This window comes from Danio rerio, chromosome 15 (assembly GCF_052040795.2).
Source record: "Danio rerio strain M-AB ecotype USA chromosome 15, GRCz13ab, whole genome shotgun sequence".
Taxonomy (NCBI): Eukaryota; Metazoa; Chordata; class Actinopteri; order Cypriniformes; family Danionidae; genus Danio; species Danio rerio.
The window spans coordinates 45,430,226-45,453,470 of record NC_141035.1 but is presented as its reverse complement, the minus strand read 5'-3'; the positions used below and the strand labels follow the sequence as shown (position 1 = coordinate 45,453,470).

Here is a 23,245-nt window from a genome sequence, read left to right as displayed (position 1 = left end):
GAACCAGTGATGTTCTTGCTGTGAGGCACCAGTGCTAACCACTGGGCCACCGTGCCACCCTAAAAAGTGAAAGGTGGAGGAGTAGGGGTGGAAGGGGGATTCTTCAAAACAAAGACACTGAGTTAAGAAACTCTGGTTATTTATAGTGAGTTAGGAATTGGCTGATTGGTTGATTGTGTATTAGCTAATGCGGGACCAGCTGTGGTCAATCATGAGCATACACTCCTCTCAATATTAGTTTAAAAATAACCCACACTTTGATTATAAAGCATGTGAACTTGATTCAGTCAAATCTAGGAAAGGAAAAACAAAGAAATCATAGATGGTGCTCATGACGTAATCATTTCAAAGCTATATTTATATGCATTTTAAAGTGTCAAACAATACAAAAGCAGAAATAACGCTGACAAAAAAGTCTTGCACTAGACTGAATCAAATATAACTATCTGAGTTTTTAATCCTATAACCAAACATTTGTTGAATCCACAGTGCATATTAAACATTACAAACGCTCATATATCATTTGATCACTTCACACCGCATTTTCAGCTCCAGCAAGGGCAGATAACAACTAGATGTCAGGTTAGGACTTGTGCAACGGTAGTTCTGCATGTTCAGTCTATCGTGGACATGTTTGTTTAATCTCACTTAAATGTGTGAAATACTGTTCAAATTATTCCCCTTTTAACATTGAGTGACTTGACATTATTGACTATGCTACTCATTTTGGTAAAAACAGAAAACAAAACGCATCTTGAAAGTCCAAAATCTATAATTATGATTAATCTGGTTTTCCAACGAAAACAATTCAAAACAAAGCCGGTGCAGAACAGAGCAACACTGCAGTGGTTAATTCCTGAAAGAATCTGATTTTGAACCAATCATTTGATTCAATGACTTGATGATCTATTTATAGAGTGAATCACGTGCTCCATCATTTTGAATCATTTGAGAGGATCAGTATGGGATTTGATGCCACCTACTGGCTATTTCATTAGCTGGTTTGTACTTCTGCGTTGAGTGATCAGCGTGACCTACGGCGCCTGCCTTGCTCATAGTCATGCATTTATACTTCTGTTTGTGTTGATCTGCAATAGCACTTCCGAAATGCTATCAGGCAGTAGGCTTTTATCTTCCTCCGTGTCGAGTTTCTTTGTGGGTGTTTTGTTTTTTCAGAAGGCTACCCTAATGTACAAGTAGCTAAAACGCGCTCATTTAGACATGGAAACCGGCGTATGTGCAACAACTTTAATCATAAGGTAAACAGAAAACAAAGGTTTCCATCTGGAGCTCCTTCATGAGACTCGACATCTGTGAACACTCGCTCCATTGGGCTCGCGGCTCTCAGCACCGCCCACACTCGACACCGCTACCAAGCCGACCAATCACAGAACTTGCGTTACATGTCGTTACGATGTGTAGTTACATTTTTTGAGAAGTGTGCATCAGCGTTGGGATCTGCCACAGTGTCACAGTATGCGCAAAGGCTGCACCGGGCCATAAGCGTGTGCTTGACGTAGAAGTATGAATCAGCCTTAAAGAGGCTTTCTTCTGCAAAGAAAAAAGTTTTTTTTTAATAAAAAAAAAACTACATGAATGTGAACTACTCGACTAAAAGGTAACTTGCGTAATAGTCTGCAAACAAACGTGCACATGTTGTGGGACAATTTTAGTTTAAGCTCATCACCAACATTTAATTGCCTTGTAATAAAACAAACTGCCAATTTGAGCGTGCACAGGCAAAATGGCAGATGTAAATGTCTTTTTAAAAAAAAAAAAAAACACCTCAGGCTTGTCTTTTTGTTTGACATGTTGCGTTAAAAACTAGTCGACCAATGAGACTGGTGCTTTTGTTTATGTGCATTGAGCTGCTGAAGTTACAGTAACACCACTTGGTGGTGCTCAAGCGGAAAACACTCGAGCTTAGCACATAGGAATTGCAGATCAAGTAGGATGAGTTTCATTTCACTTAATCTTCTTTCATGCTTGTAAATTTTTCCAGCAAACTTTTGTGTGCTGTATTCAGGGGCGGAGCAAGCTGAACTACGGCTCTAGGCAAAGGATGATCACTCCGCCCTCAACTCGAAAGTGAAAACGGAAATGACCGGTTATCAAACTCTCACAGACATAACAGAGGGCGCGGGTGTTGAGGGAGGTGTCATGGATGCCGTCCTCTCTCTATTCTCTATCCCTAGGCGCGGATATAACTGAGGAGGCGGGGTGAGAGGGGTGTTGTGGACATAGGGTTGTAACGGTATGAATTTTTCACGGTATGATAATCGTCTAAAACAATACCACGGTTTGACGGTTTCGCGGTATACGGTATGTTACAAATGTTACAAAATAATAGAAAAGTGAAGCAAATTTGACTTTTTCCAAATAATATATTTTTAGTTACTATAAACAACACCACTTACAATGAACAAATAAAAAAATAAGAAAATAATAAATAATGTGTCAAAGTCCAAGTAAAGTCCAAATAAACATGGTGCAAATCCTCAGTAAAAAATAGATATAAATATTTACTATACTATAAATAGTTACATAACGAAACTAGATTCAATATGGAACATCCTTAGGTTTTATGTGCCAGCATGGATATGGTTGTCTATGGATATGGATATGGTTGTCTGCAATGCAGACAAACAGCTGCATCTTCATTTGCGTCTTTTGAAAACAGCACGAGCAGCAGTTCGTCTTTGCTGTGTCACTGTTTTGTCATGTTTCTGTGCTGCTGTGCATGCAAAAGTACTTAGTATGAGAATTATTTCATGCAAAACTTTTTTTTTTTGCGTTTTATTTAGCCGCGCATAAATGTATGCCTATCTCTCATTCCGTGTTGTTCAAAAAGCTTAGTCCACAAACAAAAGCGAAACCTATGCTTATTGGTTGTGATATAGCGAGTTTGAACCAATCTGGGCATGGAGGAGGGACAATGCATCGATGTATCATGTCTGATTTGTCCGGAGACACAGTGACGAGCGTTTCTTTGTCAAATCAGCGTTGTCAAATGTTGATGACGTAACCGCACTGATTCCGGAGCCTCTGAAAGTCCGCGAATGTTATGTGATACAGCACTAGAAAGCTGAGATTCTCTTCTTTATGCCAATCTTTGAATTGTATGAATCGGATCAGCGGATCAAAAGTTATTAAACATTTAAGAGCAATAACGTTACTTATTTTTAGCCGCGGGCGGCTGTCTCGGTCTTTAAGGGTTAAAACCGTTGATATGCAATTGTTCATGGTATGATAATCGTGCACGTTCAAATCGTGGTAAACCGTCATACCGGTATATTGTTACAACCCTATGTGGACATAACTGAGGACACGAGTGTTGAGGGAGGTGTCGCGGACCCCCCCCTCGATATTCTGCTGCCCTAGGTTGCCTATATGGACGTGCCGGCCCTGGCTGTATTGGAGAGGGTTAAACAGAAGTGGAAAAGCTTATGCTATAAATGTGAGTGTCAGAAGTGTAAAATTGCTCAGCGCCACCTTGTGTACCGGAGTTTTTCTGTTTTTCATTAAGCACCATCTAACGTCAGTAAGTGATTTTGCATGTTCACTCTGCTCACTGCCAATGAAAGTCACTTGGGTACGAATGCTGAAAAGCATCTTGAAAAACTTTAACTATAAGCAGGAGAAAAAATCGTCCTGGTGTGCATGAGCCGTAAGACTCATGTCTTTATATTTCAACAAAGGCTAATTTCAATACTTGCCTAAAGGCCGGGAAACACCAAAAAACACCAAAAAAAAAATAGTCAGCTGTTGGGCAGCGTCTGTAGCGTTAGTTTGATTGGTGTGTTTACCTCTCTAGTTAGCGTCAAAGTGAGTTGACTCATGTAAAATCAGCGTTGGTGAAAGAAAGCCTCTCATTGCTCAGCAATCAATCAGTGCGAGAACAAAAACTGAAGTGTCAAAACTAAGCAAACTATTTGAGTTAAGAGGAAACACAAAGAAGCCGGCTGTAATTTTCGTTGCATTTCTCAAATTTGTGCAAACAACATGAATTGTTAGAGAAGTACTGTCAAAATGGTACTAAAAGTTGCTTTGTTTACAGTTTGTATGTGTGCAGCACTATTTTTGGTTTCCCATTTGTATAATGACAATACACATACTGCCCCCTGCTGGTGCATCCTCTCACATAGGAGCATAACACGGCTCTCATTTCAGTCTGCTGTTGTCAGTTTTGTGTTCATGCGTATCTTTTTTGGTCAAGACAAGACCAGACACGGCCAATGGGTCCACTTTTCACAGGGTCGAGAAGTAAAAGAAGTTCAGAAACCTTGAAGTCAGTACTTGTTGTCAACAGTTATTAAATCAAACAATTAATTTTAAAATTGACCCTTCAAATAATGAATGAAGCTTCAAATGAACATTTTAACATGGAAACAAAATCACCTTTTATCTTATCATAAATTACAATAAGAAGGAACGTTCGTATGATAAAAATACAAACAACATGGATGTGAACTACTCTAGTAAATAGTAACCTGCGTAATAGTCGAATTGCCAACCAACAGTCGTGTCTTCACCTGATCTTTCACATCAGAAATCTGTCTGAGATGGAAAAATGGAAGAAAAGAAAAAACGAAACATTTTGCTCACTGTCCAACATCGCCCCCTATAAAACGGCGAAGGAATTGCAGAGTCTGTGTTTCAGAGGGTTGAGGCATAAAAATAGTTCGGAAATCAGTATTTCCGGAAATCAGTGTCAGTATTTCTTGCCAACAATTGCTAATAAACCAAGTAATTTTAAGAGAGAAAGGCTAAGATGGTCAAAATAAGCCTAAAAGTAAAACATAATTCCTGCATTCCAGAATAAAATCGAAGGTTTCTCAGTAACCACAAGACAACCAACCCATAAATGAATGAATGAATGAATGAAGCTTCAAATCCTCATTTTAGCCTGAAAAAAATGTATGCATAACCAGACATGTCTTATCATAAATTAAATTGAAAAATAACGCCCATATGATCAAAATACAAACAACATGGATGTGAACTACTCTAGTAAATAGTAACTTGAGTAAATGGTCGAACTGCAAACAAACACTCCTGTCTTCATCTCGTCTTTCACCTCAGAAATCCGTGAAAAACATGAAAAACGTCAAATTTTGCTGGCTGTCCAACATCACCGCAATCCACATTACATGAAAACTGTGAAAAAAAAAACGTCAAATTTTGCTCGCTGTCCAACATCGCCAAAAATCCATCTGACATAAAAACGGTGAAAATAAAACGCAAAATTTTGCTCGCTGTCCAACATCGCCCCCTATATAATGGCGCAGGTACTGTAAAATCCGTGTTTCAGAGCGCCGAGAAGTCAAGTAGTTTTTGTCAGTATTTGTTGTGCCATTCGCACTGTCCGACGCTCACCTCCTCGATGTCCAGGTTTTTTCTGGACTTGTAGATGAATTCTCCGATTGCCACGAAGACGGAGAGCACGAGTCCAGCCGCCAGCACGATAAAGATTCCTCCGATATTCTCCACACCGAGAGCGCTGGCTTCTTTACTGTCCTCCTCAGGACAGCCGTTTCCTCTCCACCATTTCTCCTTCATCATGTGCAGCTTTCCTTCCTCCTGCAGCTGAAGGATGGCGATCGTCACCTTGTCACGGTACGGAGAGCCTGAGGGACACAGAGGGATATTTATTATTCACTTAAATGAAAATTATTTATTTATTTATTTTCCTACGTCTTTGTCCTTTTATTCATCAGAGGTTGCCACAGCGGAATGAACCCCCAACTTATCCAGCATATGTTTTATACAGCGGATGTCCGTCCAGCCGCAACCCAGTACTGGGAAACATCCATACACACAAATTCACAGTCATACATACACTACGGCCAATTTAGTTTATTCAATTCACCTATAGCACATGTATTTGGACTGTGGGGGAACCCAGAGGAAACCCACGCCAACCTGGGGAAAACATGCAAAGTCCACAAAGAAACGCCGACTGACCCAGCTGGGACTCGAAACAGCGACCTTCTTGCCGTGAGGTAACACAGCTAACCACAATATCGCGCCCTGAAATAAATATTCTATTATATAAAAATAATATATTGTAATAAAAATGTATTTAAACGAATAACTATTTATTGTTTAAAGGTTTTAACCACGATTTTTAAACCTACATTTACAATTTTCACGGTTATTATGGTGGCTTGAGAAAGCAACATACTGTTATACTACATAAACTTCTTCTTCTTCTTAGGCTATTTTAAGAATGCATCTTCTCCTAGACGGTTCATACTACAACCACCAAACTAACTCCAAACCTCCAAACTATACAGAATTAAGTTGCTATATCTTTTCCAACTGATCCGATTTACAGTTTTCTGAAAACTGTCCCGGAAAATTCTGAACTTTTGAAAGTTTTGAAATTTGGAAGTCCCTTTGACTTAACATTGGACCAAATTTTGTGACCTATAACTTAGCGCCAGACCAGAGATCTGTGCGGGACTACATTTCGCCGTACCCACCAGGTTTAAGCCTGAACCCAACCGCTCCCGCTTATATTAAGCATTTGTTATCCCGCTGCCCGACCCGCCCCGTTTTCTACCCGCCGCGCCCGATCCCGCTAAAGAGCGGGGGGAGAGCAAAACCGAAAACCACCCCCCTATACAGTCCAGACAGGCTATAACAAACTGTCTGCACACACACAGATAAAGCTCTCTCTCTCTCTCTCTCATTCGCGCGAGCACACTAACACACACAAACACACATAATCACCAAGTACACACACACACAGACAAAACTCTCTCACTCATTCACGCGCACACACAAAACCTCTCATTCGCGCACACGCGCACACACACACACACATACACACACACACACACAAACAGCAACAAACAAGCTAAACACAGCATCACGCTATTTCATTTACACACATAATTTCGCATGCTCGCTCGCTCGGGAGTCGGGAGCGATATCGCTAGATGACCCGTCACTAATAAAACCCGTTACCGACCGCTCCCGTGCTTTATTCGGAAATTTATTTCCGCACCGCAGAAATCTGGTCGGGTCCGGGTCTGGCAGACTATCATACAGAACTAAGGTTACACTCATTTAACTCAGACTACCAATCTACCAATCACTGATCACCTTTCAACATACTAGCCACACCCTAGCAACCACTTATGGCACCCTAGCAACTGTCCTATAGACTTCCTTTGTAAAAAAAAAAAAAAAAAAACAGCCATTGACTTTACATTGGACATACTAACGAAATACCAATTCATACTAGAAACATACTAACGACATACCAATCATACTAACAATATACTAATCATACTAGCAACATACTAATTCATACTAAATGCATATACTATATTATAAATATATATAAAATATATTATATGTAAAAATAAAATTATATATATATATATATATATATATATATATATACAGTTGAAGTCAGAATTATTAGCCCCCTTTTGATTTTTTTTCTTTTTTAAATATTTCCCAAATGATATTTAACAGACCAAAAAATTTTTCACAGTATGTCTGATAATATTTTGTCTTCTAGGGAGAGTCTTATTTGTTTTATTTCGCCTAAAATAAAAGCAGTTTTTAATTTTTTAAAAAACATTTTTGGGACAAAATTATTAGCCCCTTAAGATAATTTTTTCCCGATATTCTACAGAACAAACCATCGTTATACAATAACTTGCCTAATTACCCTAACCTGCCTAGTTAACCTAATTAACCTAGTTAAGCCTTTAAACTTACTTTAAGCTGTATAGAAGTGTCACGAAAAGTATCTAGTAAAATATTATTTACTGTCATCATGGCAAAGATAAAATAAATCAGTTATTAGAAATAGGTTTTTAAAACTTTTACGCTTAAAAATGTATTGAAACAATCTTCCCTCCATTAAACAGAAATTCAGGAAAAAAATAAACAGGGGCGCTAATAATTCAGGGGGGCTAATAATCCTGACGTCAACTGTATATAAAATAAATATCAATATTTTTTTATCGATAAGTGAAATGATAAAACTTTTAGCTTTCATTTAATTTCAAAAACAGAACAGAAATATTATAAAATATAAAAATGATTAATAATTATTTTTCAATTTAATTATGTTACTCTTTTAATCCAGCAAGTTGGTATTTCATTTTCTTTCAAGATTAATTTAACTTAAAACAAAGATAAAAGCTATATAAATATTAAGACCAGTGTTGTAGGTAACGCATTACAAGTGAAGCGAGTTACATAATATTAATACTTTTTCAAGTAAAGAGTAAAATAACACATTACTTTAAGAAATGTAGTAATAATATTTGAGTTACTTTTTAAAAAAACGTAACTCGAGTTACTTTTTAGATTAATTCGCTTTTAAAAAAATACATTGCTGAATTAAAATGAGAGTAATCCCCTTGAATCACACTCAATGAGAGAATGAGCTCCCCGTGGGAAAAGACAGAAAGGAAAATGGCAGAGGCTTACATTTCTGTGACGGAAGTTTTCTCATTATTGTAAACAAAATGGAAGAAAAGAAGGTTATAGTCTCAATGCACAGTGATTTTACTGAACCATTAAGACAAAAATACATCAAACTTTCATTAATCTGTATAAACTACATGTGTAGCATCAGGAAGTTCTCAGAAGGTAACATTACTATTTATTTTTTTTAATAGTTAGTTTTTAAGTTAAATGAAGGTGTAGATTATACAGTGTGTGGTTAAATGCAGAGCTACCTAAAGCCCTGGCATGTCCTCATAAATTTTCAGTTTACCGATGGGAGTGCCGACGCCATATCCCTTAGAGTCGATGAGTCCCCCGATCTGCGTGAGGTTGCAGTTCCTCTGGCTGATGTACTCGATGCTGGTGGACTCCATCAGGAGAGCGTAATCAGTGGTCAAGACCCGCTGGATGCCTTCGCGGTTGTTCTTCACCAACGCTGTGTTCTTCCGGCTGCTCATGAACGCCCACATCTTCTCATATGTAGAGATCTTCGACTTCTGCAAACCAATGAAAGCATCAGAGCATTATAATTCAGCGAATATATTGAATATAATGTCATACAATATGAATTAAACCATCAAAATATGAGGAACTTTTAATATTTGAGTATGTATATTTATTCATTCATTCTTTTTCATTCGGCTTAGTCCCTTTATTAAGCAGGGGTCGCCACAGCGGAATGAACCGCCAACTTATCTAGCATATTTTTTTATGCAGCAGATGCCCTTCCAGCTGCAACCAAGAACTGGGAAACATCCATATACACTCATACACACACACACACACACTCATACACTACGGCCAATTTAGCTTATTCATTTCACCTATAGCGCATGTGTTTGGCCTGTGGGGGACGCCACCTGAAGAAAACCCACACCAACACAGGGAGAACATGCAAACTCCACACAGAAACTGGGCCAGCCAGGACTCAAACCAGAGACCTGCTTGCTGTGAGGCGACAGTGCTAACTACTGAGCCACCATAGGTATTTTTAAGTATTTTTATTTTTTAAATTTCAGAACATTCTGTTATTAAAAAACCTATTAATTATTATTTTTGATTAATTAAAAAAGTCAGCTTTTCAAATAAAATAAAATAATTATTTACAATAATGTCATAATGGTGTAACTGAACATGGATAAAATAAAATAAAATAATAGAAAAAACGTTTAAAATACTACATCAAAATAAAAAAAAACATATATAAATAATTATTTACAGTGACGTTAAAAGGGTGTAATCATATTACAAAAGCATGATATAACTTGCTTTATCTAATATAAAATATAAAATTAATAAATAATGAATCAAACAAACAGTAGAAAATGCGAATGATTTAAATTACTTTATCAAATTACTTTATCAAATAAAATAAAATAAAATTTAATTTAATTAAAGAAATTTAAACAATCAATAGAAAATGTGAATAGTTTACATTACTTCACCAAAATAAAATAAAATAAAATAAAATAAAATAAAATAAAATAAAATTAAATTAAATTAAATTAAATTAAATTAAATTAAATTAAATTAAATTAAATTAAATTAAATTAAATTAATAAAAATATATAAAAAAATGTTTTAATTAAATTAAAGAATTTTAAACAAGTAGAAAATGTGAATAGTTTAAATTACTTAAATTTTAAAATAAAATAAAATAAAATAATATAATATAATATAATAAAATAAAATAACTGCCAAAACAACTGATTTCTTGAAGATGACATTCACAAACTTTCAGTTTCTTCTGCTAAACCCCTCATTCAGCCATGCTTATTGTTAAAGCTTTGAGTAAATGTACAGTATGCTGATCTTACCGCTGGATTTCCTGCCCTCGTGTCTTATTTCTGCAGTAAAATCCTCATCTGCAGTGACAGACGCTCTCATAACACTCCCTTCCTCCTATAAGCTGCTTTCATTCACTCTCTACATGCTGAAAACACACTGTCCTGTAATCATTCCTGCCAATCTGTGCCTGTACCAAACCTCACTGACCTACAACCACAGCACAAAACACCCAGATACTGCATTAAAGTCCCTCTCAAATCAAAACTGATGGTTATTATTTATTAGTATCAGTATTAGAATAGTCGACTAGTTGGTGCAACCCCTAATATACATAAAAAATAGAATATTATATAAAAGAATATCAGTTTGCAACATCACAAAGTTTTTAACTACTAAAAATCAATAGAAGTGAATGAGACTGTTCATGAATTCTCTCGTGTTGCATTATGGGATAGTGTAGCATCCATCAAATGCGGCTACTTCTTGCCTAGTATATAGTATAGAAGTTTACTAATGCAGCCAGATTGTAATGTCTGATGTCCTTATGTCAGCTAGCAGAGCTGTGATATAAACAGAACACTATTGGCTGTTTTAGAAAAGAGGAGGAGCTACATGATATGCCCCGCCCTGTTTTCAAATTTCAGTTTAAATGAAATCACACTTTGAAGAAAGCTGCGCATTTCAAGGCATTTCAGGGCACCTTTAACTATATGATTTCTAGTAAATATAATATATGTTCTGTGTTGATGTTCAGAGGTGGTGGCTGACCTTAAAGAAGGTCATGGTGGATCCGTCCCTCACAGCGCCATACTCAATCTTGGTCTGCTTGGCCAGGTCATCAGCAGAGTCGATGGGAGAGTCCATTCTCTCCACGGTCAGGAAAGCAGCGAGGTTTGCAGTGTATGAGGAGATGATGATGAGGGTGAAGAACCACCAGATTCCTCCCACAATCCTTGTGGATAAAGCCTTGGGCATCAGCTCCGATCCTGACCACAGAAAACAAATCCAAGCATTTCTTAATAACGTGCAAATATTCATCAGATGTTTTCAGTTGTTTTGTGGTTATCTTGTTATCTTGTTACACATAAAATGTGTATTTCTATGTGTGCTTAAAATCAGTTCAATTTACTAAAAAAAAACATTTATTTAGATTGAATAAATAGCATAAAATGTGTTAAAACAATTCATAAACAATTCAATCAAATAATAAAAAATTAGATGTGTTATTATATTATTATTGTATTATTATAATAAATTATACAATAAATAAAACAATGTAATATAACAAATCAAAACAATTTAAATTAGTTGATATTATTACACTAATATTATAACGGTGTAATAATATTACAAAAGAATAATATAATCTTTATCTAATATAAAATATCAAATTAATGAATAATAAAAAACAGTGTGAATGGTTAATATTACATTGACAAAAAATAAAATAAAAATAAGTAAATAAACTAAATAAAATAAAATAAACTAAAATAAAATAAAAAATAAATAAAAATAAATAAATAAAATAATAAAATAAAATAAAATAATTTTTTTAAATAAATAAATAAAATAATAAAATAAAATAAAATAAAATAAAATAAAATCGAATAAAGGCGTAACATTGGCACAGTGGGTAACAAAATTGCCTCACAGCAAGAAGGTCACTGGTTCGAGCCCTGGCTGGGTCAGTTTGCATTTCTGTGTGGAGTTTGCATGTTCTCCTCATGTTGGCATGGGTTTCTTCGGGGTGCTCTAGTTTCCCCAACAAGTCCAAAGACATGCAGTATAGGTGAATTGGGTAAGCTAAATTGTCCGTAGTGTATGTGTGTGAATGAGAGTGTATAGGTGTTTCCCAGTGCTGAGTTGCAGCTGGAAGGGCATCCGCTGTGTGAAACATATGCTGGATAAGTTAGCGGTTCATTCCTCTGTGGCAACCCCTGATTAATAAAGGCACAAAGCCGAAAAGAAAATGAATGAATGAAAAATTAAATTAAATTAAATTAAATTAAATTAAATTAAATTAAATTAAATTAAATTAAATTAAATTAAATTAAATTAAATTAAATTAAATTAAATTAAATTAAATTAAATTAAATTAAACTGGTAGTGGCTAATGAGCATCTAAATAAACAATAATCATTTCCTCTGGAGTATGAAACAATGATGTGTGTAAAAGCTGACCTTGCTGCATCAGAGCTCCAACACCGAACCACACACTGTTGATCAGGGTAAAGTTATTCTCCACCACATCTGAGTCTGGGTTACACGGATGAGGATTATACCACTCGTACGGAGTAAACCTGAGGAAACACACACGATACACACAATATACAACCAGTTCTGCACTTATTTGTTCTGCAGAGTACGCAGGTTGCGTAGGGCACCAACTATAGAGGGGAGCACCATGTCGGTTGCTCAAAAAATATATTCATATTTATTTAGTAATATTAACATAAACTGAGTGTAAATAAAAATGTATTGATAATATGTTGATAAATACATAAAAAAAATGCATTTTATGCCAAACGCAAAAAACATGTGACGTAGTTTTTTCCGGTGCGTGCATACGTGCGACCCTGCCCACTTAACGCTTGCGGCTGCTATGAGCATATGATTATACTTGATGCAAGCTACAGCCCGAGAAAAGACAACAGCTTACTGGAGCCGAGAAGAGGAAAAAAGCACAAGATGAATCCTGTGCATCACTTTAAGGTAACCTATGTCCATGAATCCGGAAAACATTTCATTTTAAATGTAATTTGAAATTTGAAACATTTCATTTTAAATTATGAGTAAATTAGTTAATCAAAAAGATTTTGATGTATACGGTTATTTCATAATGTAAAAATTGTAACGTTTAAGTATAATTTTTTTTTTAAATGTTTTATTTATACATTGTGAAACATTACAAAAATTTACAAAGACATAAACATGTAACAATAAGCAAATACACTGAAGAGTATTTTGAGCAAATAGTAATAGTAAAAATAAATAAACAATAATAAATAAAAATAAGATAATAAAATAAATAGATAAATAAAATAAAAAACAACAACACTAGTGCAATCTTATATATATAAAAAACAAGTCTACAATGTGTTGACCAGAAGTAGTTTCCCATAAAAGCTGGGCATTAGGGGGTGGGGACTCAATCAGAAGGAGCAGGGTCAAGCTGAAGAGTTTGGACATATTTGCGTATAAATATGTGCTAGTTCGGTGAAGAGAGTACCTAATTTTTTCTAATTTCATAAAATAAAGAACATTTCTTATCCAACAAGAGTGAGAAGGAGGGTGTGGGCTCTTCCAGTTCAGAAGAATTTAAGTATAATTTTAAGTGTTTTGATGGCTTCCGATTTCTGCCTTCCAATCCGTCCCAGCATGGATCAACAGTTATGCTTTTTCTCATTACTTTATTAATATGATTATTTGAATCAGTATTTAATCAATGATTTTAACTAATGAATAAAGTTTACACATTGTTTATTGTAATATTGTATTATATTATATTATATTGTATTGTATTATTGTAATATAAGAATGTTTGGTCACACTTTACAATAAGGTTCATTAGTTAATGTTGATTAATGCATTTACTAACATGAACAAACAATGAACAGTACATTTAATACTGTATTTATTCATGTTAATAAACGTTAGTTAATGAAAATACAGTAGTTCATTGTTAGTTCATGTTAACTCATGGTGCATTAACTAATGTTAACAAGCATGGACTTGAATGTTAATAATGCATTAGTAAATGTTCAATTATGATTAATAAATGCTGTACCTGTGTTGTTCATGATTAGTTCATGTTAGTAAATGCATTAACTAATGAACCTTATTGTAAAGTGTTACCAAATAAGAATGCGTTTGTCTGTCTCTTTGTAATTCTATTTTCAGGAACCACCAAACCAGGTCAGAGGTCATGGAGATCTTGAGTGGAACTGAACAGAGATGGGAAGAACTTTGTTACTATACTTAAGTAGATCTTTCTGGTATCAGTACTTTCCTCCACTGCTTATTTTTCTGACTACTTTTACTTCTTACATTTTTAAAACCACGGTCGTTACTTTCGGTTTCATGTGTTTGATGGCGCGATCTATATTATATTTCTTATTATTGCGCAAGAATATGAGCGCTTTTTTAATGCAAGCAGTATATTTTTCCTCATTGCGTGCCTGCGTGCTACAATATATATATATATATATATATATATATATATATATATATATATATATATATATATATATATATATAAAGGGTGTCACGATCCTCCAAATTCTCGATTCGATTACATTTTAGATTCTAAAGGCACGATTCGATTCGATTTTCGATTATGAATAATTAATTAATTAATGACCAATTAATTATTTGTAGCCTACCGTTTAAACTACCTGACCTGCATGGTCTTTGTTTTATCCATAAACAAATCGTACAGTAAATGAATAAAGGCAAGATACACACATAATTACCACCTGTCAATCACTTTTTTCTGCGGGACTCGTGAATAGGCAGTGATCTGTGTCGTTATAATGGCGTCGGTAAAAAAGACGCACAACCAACAGGAACCAGCCAACAGTATCTGAGGTGTTCGCTAAAATGACTAAGTACAAGTGAGTGAAAGATTGAAGCAGTCCTCTGACTGCCTGGACCTGCTGTCTCGAGCGCATGGCTGTATGTGCGTCTGTGTCTGTGTGGTCACGTGATGTGCATTTTCAGAGGTAGAGAGGAAGGAGGGCTGCTCAGAAATGCTACACGCCACTGTGTATGTTCAAGTCGTTGTCGTTCTAAAATGCCATTTAAAAACAAAGACAGTGTAAACAGGGCCTGAGTGTGTACTTTTCGCGAGCAGATTTGCAACGGGGGCGGGCGGAGGATCGCGATGCCGGTGTTGTCTATCAGACGAATCGTACGTAATACGTACATAGCAGAGCTTGCAAAACTGTGTTTTTTTTTTTGTCGACAACAAGAACGTTGTCAACATAACTCACTGGAAATCCAAAATGCTTACACACCGGCGACTTCATTGAAAGAGGAGAGGGTTTAAGTTCTCTCGACTGGTCTCCTGCTTCTGCAGTTTAACAAGCACTTCAACAAGCCTGTTTTTTTCCCGCTTGGCAAGCCAAGCTGACGTAACATGAGGGCGTGGCAGCATCGACGATTCTATTTTTTGATTCGATAATCGAAATTGAGCATAAATTTTTAAATCGTGACACCCCTAATATATATATATATATATATATATATATATATATATATATATATATATTAATATATATATATATATATATATATATATATATATATATATATATATATATATATATATATATATATATATATATATATATATATTAATATATATATATATGTTTAAATACACATGTTTGTGTGAGTCCATGTGTGTTTTTGCTCCTCAGTGTGGGCACCACAGTAAAATTTCGCTTAGGGCACCTTTTTGGCCAGCAGCGGCCCTGAAATAAATCATAATGTTTCCTAATCTTACCATCAACACTGGGATCATAACAAATTGATTGTGCACTTCTAATATAAAGCCTCTAATATTTATTATACTAACACCACATCAACTAAATGTCAGACAGACACCTAAAGCTGTATTTCTACTAACAATAAACATCCATAAATCAATCATTCAATAGAAATCAATAAAAGATATTGCTCTGTTGCTTTTATTTAATGACACGTCATTTGTGATGCATCATGGGAGCTCGGATCAGTCAGGTGTATTGGTTTTTTTGGCCGCTTGATCTCTTTATTGTGTTTCACATGTGCTGTCCACACAACTAATCTTGCTTAACTGGAAATAAAGCCATTGACCATCACACTGGCCATACATTTAGGATGACATGTGTTTTATTAGACTTAAGAAAATCTGGTTCTTCCTTCCTTCAACTCACTTCTTTCTTCGACTGAACACAAAGTAGGGTCGCACAATACAATATTCATTCACCTGGCGATGACGAAGAGCACACAGCTGACCCCGAGGCAGGCCAGAAGAACATACATCCAGATGTCTGGAGAAAGCGGGTTCAGGAAGGAGAAAACGCCTGGATTGGTGCCGTTGGGTTTGTGGTAGAGAATGGAGATCCCCAGAGTCATGAAGGGCTTGGAGAAATCGATGACTTTCTCTCGAACGTAAGTGATGGTGAGCGGAGCCACGGCCAGATCTGCCACCTGAGCTCAACACAGACAGGGTCAACACCCTGAGTTACACACATTTACTGCTATTTCAGACACTATTTTAGATTTTATTATTATATATTTAAAAAATGTTCTGATTTAATGATTACTAAATTTACTAAAAACTAATCGTTATTAGTTTTTTGTTAATTCATTTCATTTCATTTTCTTGTCGGCTTAGTCCCTTTATTAATTCCAGGTCGCCACAGCGGAATGAACCGCCAACTTATCCAGCAAGCTTTTACGCAGCGGATGCCCTTCCAGCAGCAACCCATCTCTGGGAAACATCCACACACACATTCACACACACACACTCATACACTACGTACAATTTAGCCTACCCAATTCACCTGTACCGCATGTCTTTGGACTGTGGGGGAAACCGGAGCACCCGGAGGAAACCCACGCGAAGGCAGGGAGAACATGCAAACTCCACACAGAAACGCCAACTGAGTTTTTGTTAATTCATTTTTGTTTATTTTGTTTTTATGTCTTTTTTTATTAACAAAAGAAGTGGAGTTATTTAACAAACATTATTTTTATTTCAAGCAACACATTTTTTTATAGTTTAATTTAACTATATTTATTTTTAAAATATGTCTAAAAAGTTTATTGTATACTTTCGATCAGATTTAGTTTTTTGTTGCAAATGTCTGTAAAATTTTTACTGTCTAGTAAATAAATAACTGTAATAAATAACAGATTTATTAATTAATTATTTCAGTTTTTTTTTTACTCAGTTATGCTTAACCTTCATTTAATTTAAGTGAAGTTTATATACAGTATGCAGTGTTATAGTTGATTATATTTTTCAGTTTCTGTACCTGAAAACTACTATTAGATACCTAAAAAAAATGCGTAAAGCACTGTTTATTTTAGTAGCATCTTTGCTATACTGTATTCATTTCTGCTTTTGCTTTAAAATTTTTCTTGTTTTTTTTGTTTGTTTTTTACTGAACATACAGTTGAAGTCAAAATAATTTGCCCTCCTGTGAATTTTTAAAAATATTTCCCAAATGATGTTTAACAGAGAAAGACATTTTTCACAGTATTTCCTATAAAAAAAAGTGTTATTTGTTTTATTTCGGCTAGAATAAAAGCAGCTTTGAATTTTTTAAAACCATTTTTAGGTCAATATTATTAGCCCACTTAAGCTATATTTATAATAAAAATGACTCGCCTAATTATCCTAATTAAACCTTTAAATATCACTTTAGACTGAATACTAGTATCTTGAAAAATATCTAGTCAAATATTATGTACTGTCATCATGCCAAAGATAAAATAAATCAGTTATTAGAAATGAATTATTAAAACTATTATGATTAGACATGTGTTGGAAAAATCTGCTCTCCATAAAACAGAAACATACAGGGGGGGCTAATAAATCAGGAGGGCTAATAATTCTGACTTCAACGGTATATACGACCCTAAAACCGTGATACAAACCCAACCATGAGCAATTTCTAACACTACATCATTTACACACCACAGTAGCAATTTCCGGTGTAATACAGGCTCAAAAGTTAGACTCACATGATCGATGAGCTCTCGGACCATGCCATTCCACTCTCCTTTATCGTTCTGGGCTCCGTATTTTCCGTCGGTCACGAGTTTGACCTCGTAAGAGAAGCCCAGGATGTTGGAGAGCTCCTTCAGCAGGTCCAGACAGTAGCCCTCGAAGCGGTCGTTCCCATACAATGGCTTATCCGACTTCTTGTACATCACATACGGGTTTTCCTGCAGCACACAAACACCAGATATATTTACATCCACCTATTTCATATGTACATTTTAGAATATTGCATTGAAAAAATTTCCCTCTGCCACCACATAAACATCTATCTATCTATCTATCTATCTATCTATCTATCTATCTATCTATCTATCTATCTATCTATCTATCTATCTATCTATCTATCTATCTATCTATCTATCTATCTATCTATCTATCTATCTATCTATCTATCTATCTATCTATCTATCTATCTATCTATCTATCTATCTATCTATATATATATCTATCTATCTATCTATCTATCTATCTATCTATCTGTCTATCAGTCTGTCAGTCTGTCTGTCTGTCTTTTAGGGTGGGGCTATCAGTCCTTTAGGGCGTGACTATCAGTCCTTTAGGGCAGGGTTATCTGTCCTTTAGGGTGGGGTAATCACTCCTTTAGAGTGGTGCTATCAGTCATTTAGGGTGGGGTTATTAGTCATTTAATGCTGGACTATCATTTCTTTAAGGCAGAGCTATCGGTCATTGGGGCAGGGCTATTACTCCCTTAGGGTGTGACTATCAGTCATTTAGGGCGAGGCTATCAGTCATTTAGGGCATGGCTATCAGTATTTTAGGGCGGGCTATGAGTCATTAGGTGCATTCGACTTCATGCAGCGCTGCACAGATTGATCAAAATCTCTCTTAAAACGGTGCATACTGGATAGAAATTTTGTCCGGATTAATGTTGCGCTGACGCCTTATGACTGTCACATGCCGCATCAAAGTACCGTGACAGTACTCCGAGATCATACGACTGTCTGATGACGACACCGATATTACATGATTGGCCGAGTTCACTGTATGACAACAACCACGTGTGTTTCGAGTATATTATATTGGACAAATTCCGATTCACAAATTTCTAAACAAACAATTCACTTATCATCCACTCTCTATCTTAAACACATCATGCTTATTAAGACTACAAATATTTTACTGCAGTAATCAGGTTTTGTTAAATAAAATGGTTATGAAGGCTGGCTTGCACAGTTTTTTTTTATACAGACTATTTACTGTATTTAGCTCCATGAACGTTTTAAATGATATTTTTTAGTGAATAACCTAAATATTAACTCAAATAAGTCTTACAGACTTGTAATAAAATAAATACCGTCATTAATCCTGCCACTCTAAAGGTTTCTTAACAAATTTAGTTAAAGAACTATTTTATTAAATAATTCTAAAATGATTTTTAGGATTATAAAATATACATATATATAGATATTGAATATATACATACACATATATATATATATATATATATATATATATATATATATATATATATATATATATATATATATATATATATATATATATATATATATATATATATATATATATATATATAAATTCATTTTCTTGTCGGCTTAGTAACTTAATTATTCCAGGGTCGCCACAGCAGAATGAACCGCCAACTTATCCAGCAAGTTTTTACGCAGCGGATGCCCTTCCAGCCGCAACCCATCTCTGGGGAAAAAATAAAATAAAAATTATAATAATATTATATATATATATATATATATATATATATATATATATATATATATATATATATATATATATATATATATATATATATATATATATATACCTGGTCTTTTTGGGAAACTTCTACTTAAAGTGTAGCTCACTTATTTTAGGAATGTGCTTTTGTTCAATCTTTTTGGATTAAAGTACTTTTTTGAAAATGCTTCTTTCATTATCCAAAATAATCTTAATCATTGTTTAAGACTTAATCAAAACACATTGTTTTGGGTTTTACTTTAATATATATTGGAAAGTTTTATATCTATATATGTGAATAAATGTAAACCCCTTTTTTAGCATATTCAAACAAGACGTATAGCCTATTTTTATGTTGATATTAGCCTCTCGTTTCCCCTTATTTCTCTCATGCGTTTGTAATATATTTAATTAAAAATTCCCTTAATGTTTAAACTGAACTACAGTTTGTAGAGACTGTATTTTGTTTTAATTGTAAATCTTTTGTTGCATAAATAAAAAATAAATTAAAAATAATGATGACGCCAAGTGATCGGTCATCATGACTGCCGCAACTTTGAGCCCCGAAGTGTCCAGCTGTCCGGCTTGATGGCTCTGTTTTCAACTCCTCTCCCTGCCTGCGCTCGGCTAATCTCATTGATCACCGACTGCAGCTGTGCTTCATGTCGAAGTACCTATTTAATGCTGAGCTATCAGTAATTTAGGATGGTGCTATCAGTCATTTTTTTTTAGCATTGCCCATCTTCCAACAATACAATCGATTCCCAAAGGATAAAATCATGCAGCCTACACATGTTTCTAATTTCAGAACGGTTTTAAGCGGATGTACATCATGATAGAGGAAAAAAGGACTTCCTTAACTTCCATTTCATGGCGAATTTAATGTTAGTTGACTGATTTGTACCAGGATTGTGGTGACGATGAGCGTTCGGTTGGCCATGGAATCGGTCACGTTGGTGTTTTTGTCCTTGTTGCTGTCTGTCAGATTCAGACCCGTGTTTGAGTTCCACACTCCAATCTGAAGAAAAACACAAACACACAAATACACCATCAGTCTGGTGCTGATCAGAGAGGACAGATTTCTTTCAGAAGTAATTGACTAGTTATTTAATGGGGGAAATGGAGATGCAGTACTTTTAAACATGATCAGAAATGTTATTTAAAGGTAAATGTGTTGCACTTAAAGATATTTAAAAGGAGTTTGTCTCGGCAGATATAAAATTGAGACAACAAGAAACTAATCAAGCTATTGAATAACTACATTTATATACAGTACATTTACATTTATAGAATATGTACAACGATATTATTTATTACAATAATTATTACAACTATTACAATATTACAATTTATTTAAATAAAATCAAACAAACAAATAAACATTGCACAACAATTACACACCAGTGGAAGGGTCATAGCAAAAACACTAGGTAAACAAGACAAAGGGGAAAAAGTCAACAATTACGCTTTAAATCTAGGAAAATAAATCCAGATTTGATCTAACAATGAATTTAATAATGTAAACAAAATAAATCTAGAAAGATCACTGGAAACAGCTGTATTTCTGAGTATTTAGTCAAATATATAATTGTACAAAAAGTCCATCCCTAACAACGTTTGCATACCATTAATGTAAATCCACTAAAGTATATTCATGCAAAGTGCAAGCTCTCTGACAGTGTGTGTATACTGTATGTGTGTTTTACATGCTACACCACGTCTCCTCTGTCATGCACAGCCTTTAATATATACATTAAGAGTCTTCAAACTGAGAGCTTATTGTGTAATTAGTGTTCATAAGCAGATGTTTTATCAGTTGAGCTCTGCATTGTTGACTCTTTGACGGAAGTGAGACGGCTGCAGAGCTTTCTGCTGTCTCTAATGGAAAGTTTGACAACGTGTTAAAAAGCTTAAGTGATTTGTTAAAGGGATAGTTCACCCAAAAATTTAAATTCTGATATAAATTCTAATATATATATATATATATATATATATATATATATTTTTTTTTTTTTTTTTTGTGTGTTTAGTTTGTTATTTAATCATCATATTTAAATAAACTTAAACATACTCAAATTTATTGATTGAGAACTTTAATAAACTCAATCAATAAATAAATTAACAAATAAATAAACGAATTAATACATAAATAAATATTAGCAATATTTGTGTGTCTAGTTTGTTATTTATTCATCAAAATTTAACGTTAAATCATAGTAAATTACATAAAAATACAACTATGATACATTTGCTGTTACAGAGTTAAAATAGGTAAAAAAATAAATTAAATTAAAATTAATTAATTTAAAATAAAATCAAATAATTTAAATAGAATAAATAAAATAAAATTAAATAAAATTAAATTAATTTTTAAAAAAAAGAAAATTCTGTCACTATTTATTTATTTGCTTGTTTCAATCCGATTTGAGTTTCTATCTTCTGTTAAACACAAAAGAAAATACAGTAGTTTGATTAATGCTGTAAACACCTCCATAGTAGTTGTTTTTCCTACTATAGAAGTAAATGGTTACAAGTTTTCAGCATTCTTCAAAGTATCTACATTACTGTTCAACAGCTAGAAAGAAAAACTCACAAAGGTTTGAAACCACTTGAGGGTAAGTAAAAAGTGGGTAAACATAATTTTGTTTTTGGTGAACTCTCCCTTTGAGTTTATATAATGCAGCAGTAATTGAATGTCAGAATTAAGTATAATGTATAAGTGACCCAGCTGCTGATGAAAAACAAATTGGAAAAAGAAAGCATCATAAGCTGGGTTTCTGTCAGCCTGTGTTATTGCCCATTACAAAGTATCACACAAGAAACCAGTGACAGAAATGACCAATTTTGAATAAAAATCCTATATTAAAAAAGTTTTTATGCTCATTTTTAGGCAACTTTGAACTTTAATGAATAATGCGAGATGGGAAAACACTTGCTGAATAAACTATGATGATGCAAACATTAAACATACAGTATGTCATTTTAAACAGATTTTAATAATAACTATGTTAAGCAATTAAAAAAAGTTTTGCTTCCTTCTTCCATGACACAACTCTCTGTCATAGCCGGAAATATCATCACATTTTGTTCCACATGAAATATCAAATTACCTAGTACAATTTTTTCACATTCGGTGTATCATATTTTTATTTATTTCCTATCTAGATGTGAATAAACAATTAACCTGTGGCTCTCACAAATCAGCTGTTGTTATTATGCTTGGCTAGTTTATTTTTGATTGCTAGGTTGTCAATACTACAGTCACCTGCTCTAATGGTATAGCTGCGGATACTCACATCTATATAGCATCATTTTTGTAACACTGTATAACAATAATGAATATTTTTACAGTACTGTTATGGTTGGGTTTAGCATTGGGGTGCAGATAGGCATTAGTAAAATACAATTTGTTGGGTAATTTATTAAATAACAAATAACTTTAGGTACAAATATAATTTTTATGTTACGGTGATGGTTGGGTTTAGGGTAGAGGCA

The 23,245-nt window shown here is 34.4% G+C and overlaps 1 protein-coding gene across 7 annotated transcripts in view; it reads right to left on the bottom strand.

Moving 5' to 3' along the window:
• Nucleotides 1-1,761: 1,761 nt before the first annotated feature.
• Nucleotides 1,762-23,245, bottom strand: part of grik1b (glutamate receptor, ionotropic, kainate 1b) — an 87,372-nt gene continuing 65,888 nt past the window's right edge. For 4 of the 7 annotated variants that reach the window (XM_087284622.1, XM_087284624.1, XM_087284627.1 and 1 more), the window contains 8 exons: nt 20,655-20,768; nt 18,001-18,204; nt 16,235-16,458; nt 12,445-12,563; nt 11,032-11,249; nt 8,747-8,972; nt 3,405-5,627; nt 1,762-1,977 (listed from right to left, as the gene is read on the bottom strand). In XM_087284622.1, coding sequence (XP_087140748.1) covers nt 5,338-5,627; nt 8,747-8,972; nt 11,032-11,249; nt 12,445-12,563; nt 16,235-16,458; nt 18,001-18,204; nt 20,655-20,768 — 1,395 coding nt within the window. In that variant the 3' untranslated portion in view covers nt 1,762-1,977; nt 3,405-5,337. Of the gene's footprint in view, nt 2,017-3,404; nt 5,628-8,746; nt 8,973-11,031; nt 11,250-12,444; nt 12,564-16,234; nt 16,459-18,000; nt 18,205-20,654; nt 20,769-23,245 lie in introns of all 7 variants that reach the window. The other 3 variants (XM_087284621.1, XM_087284623.1, XM_087284625.1) reach the window with 1 other exon arrangement.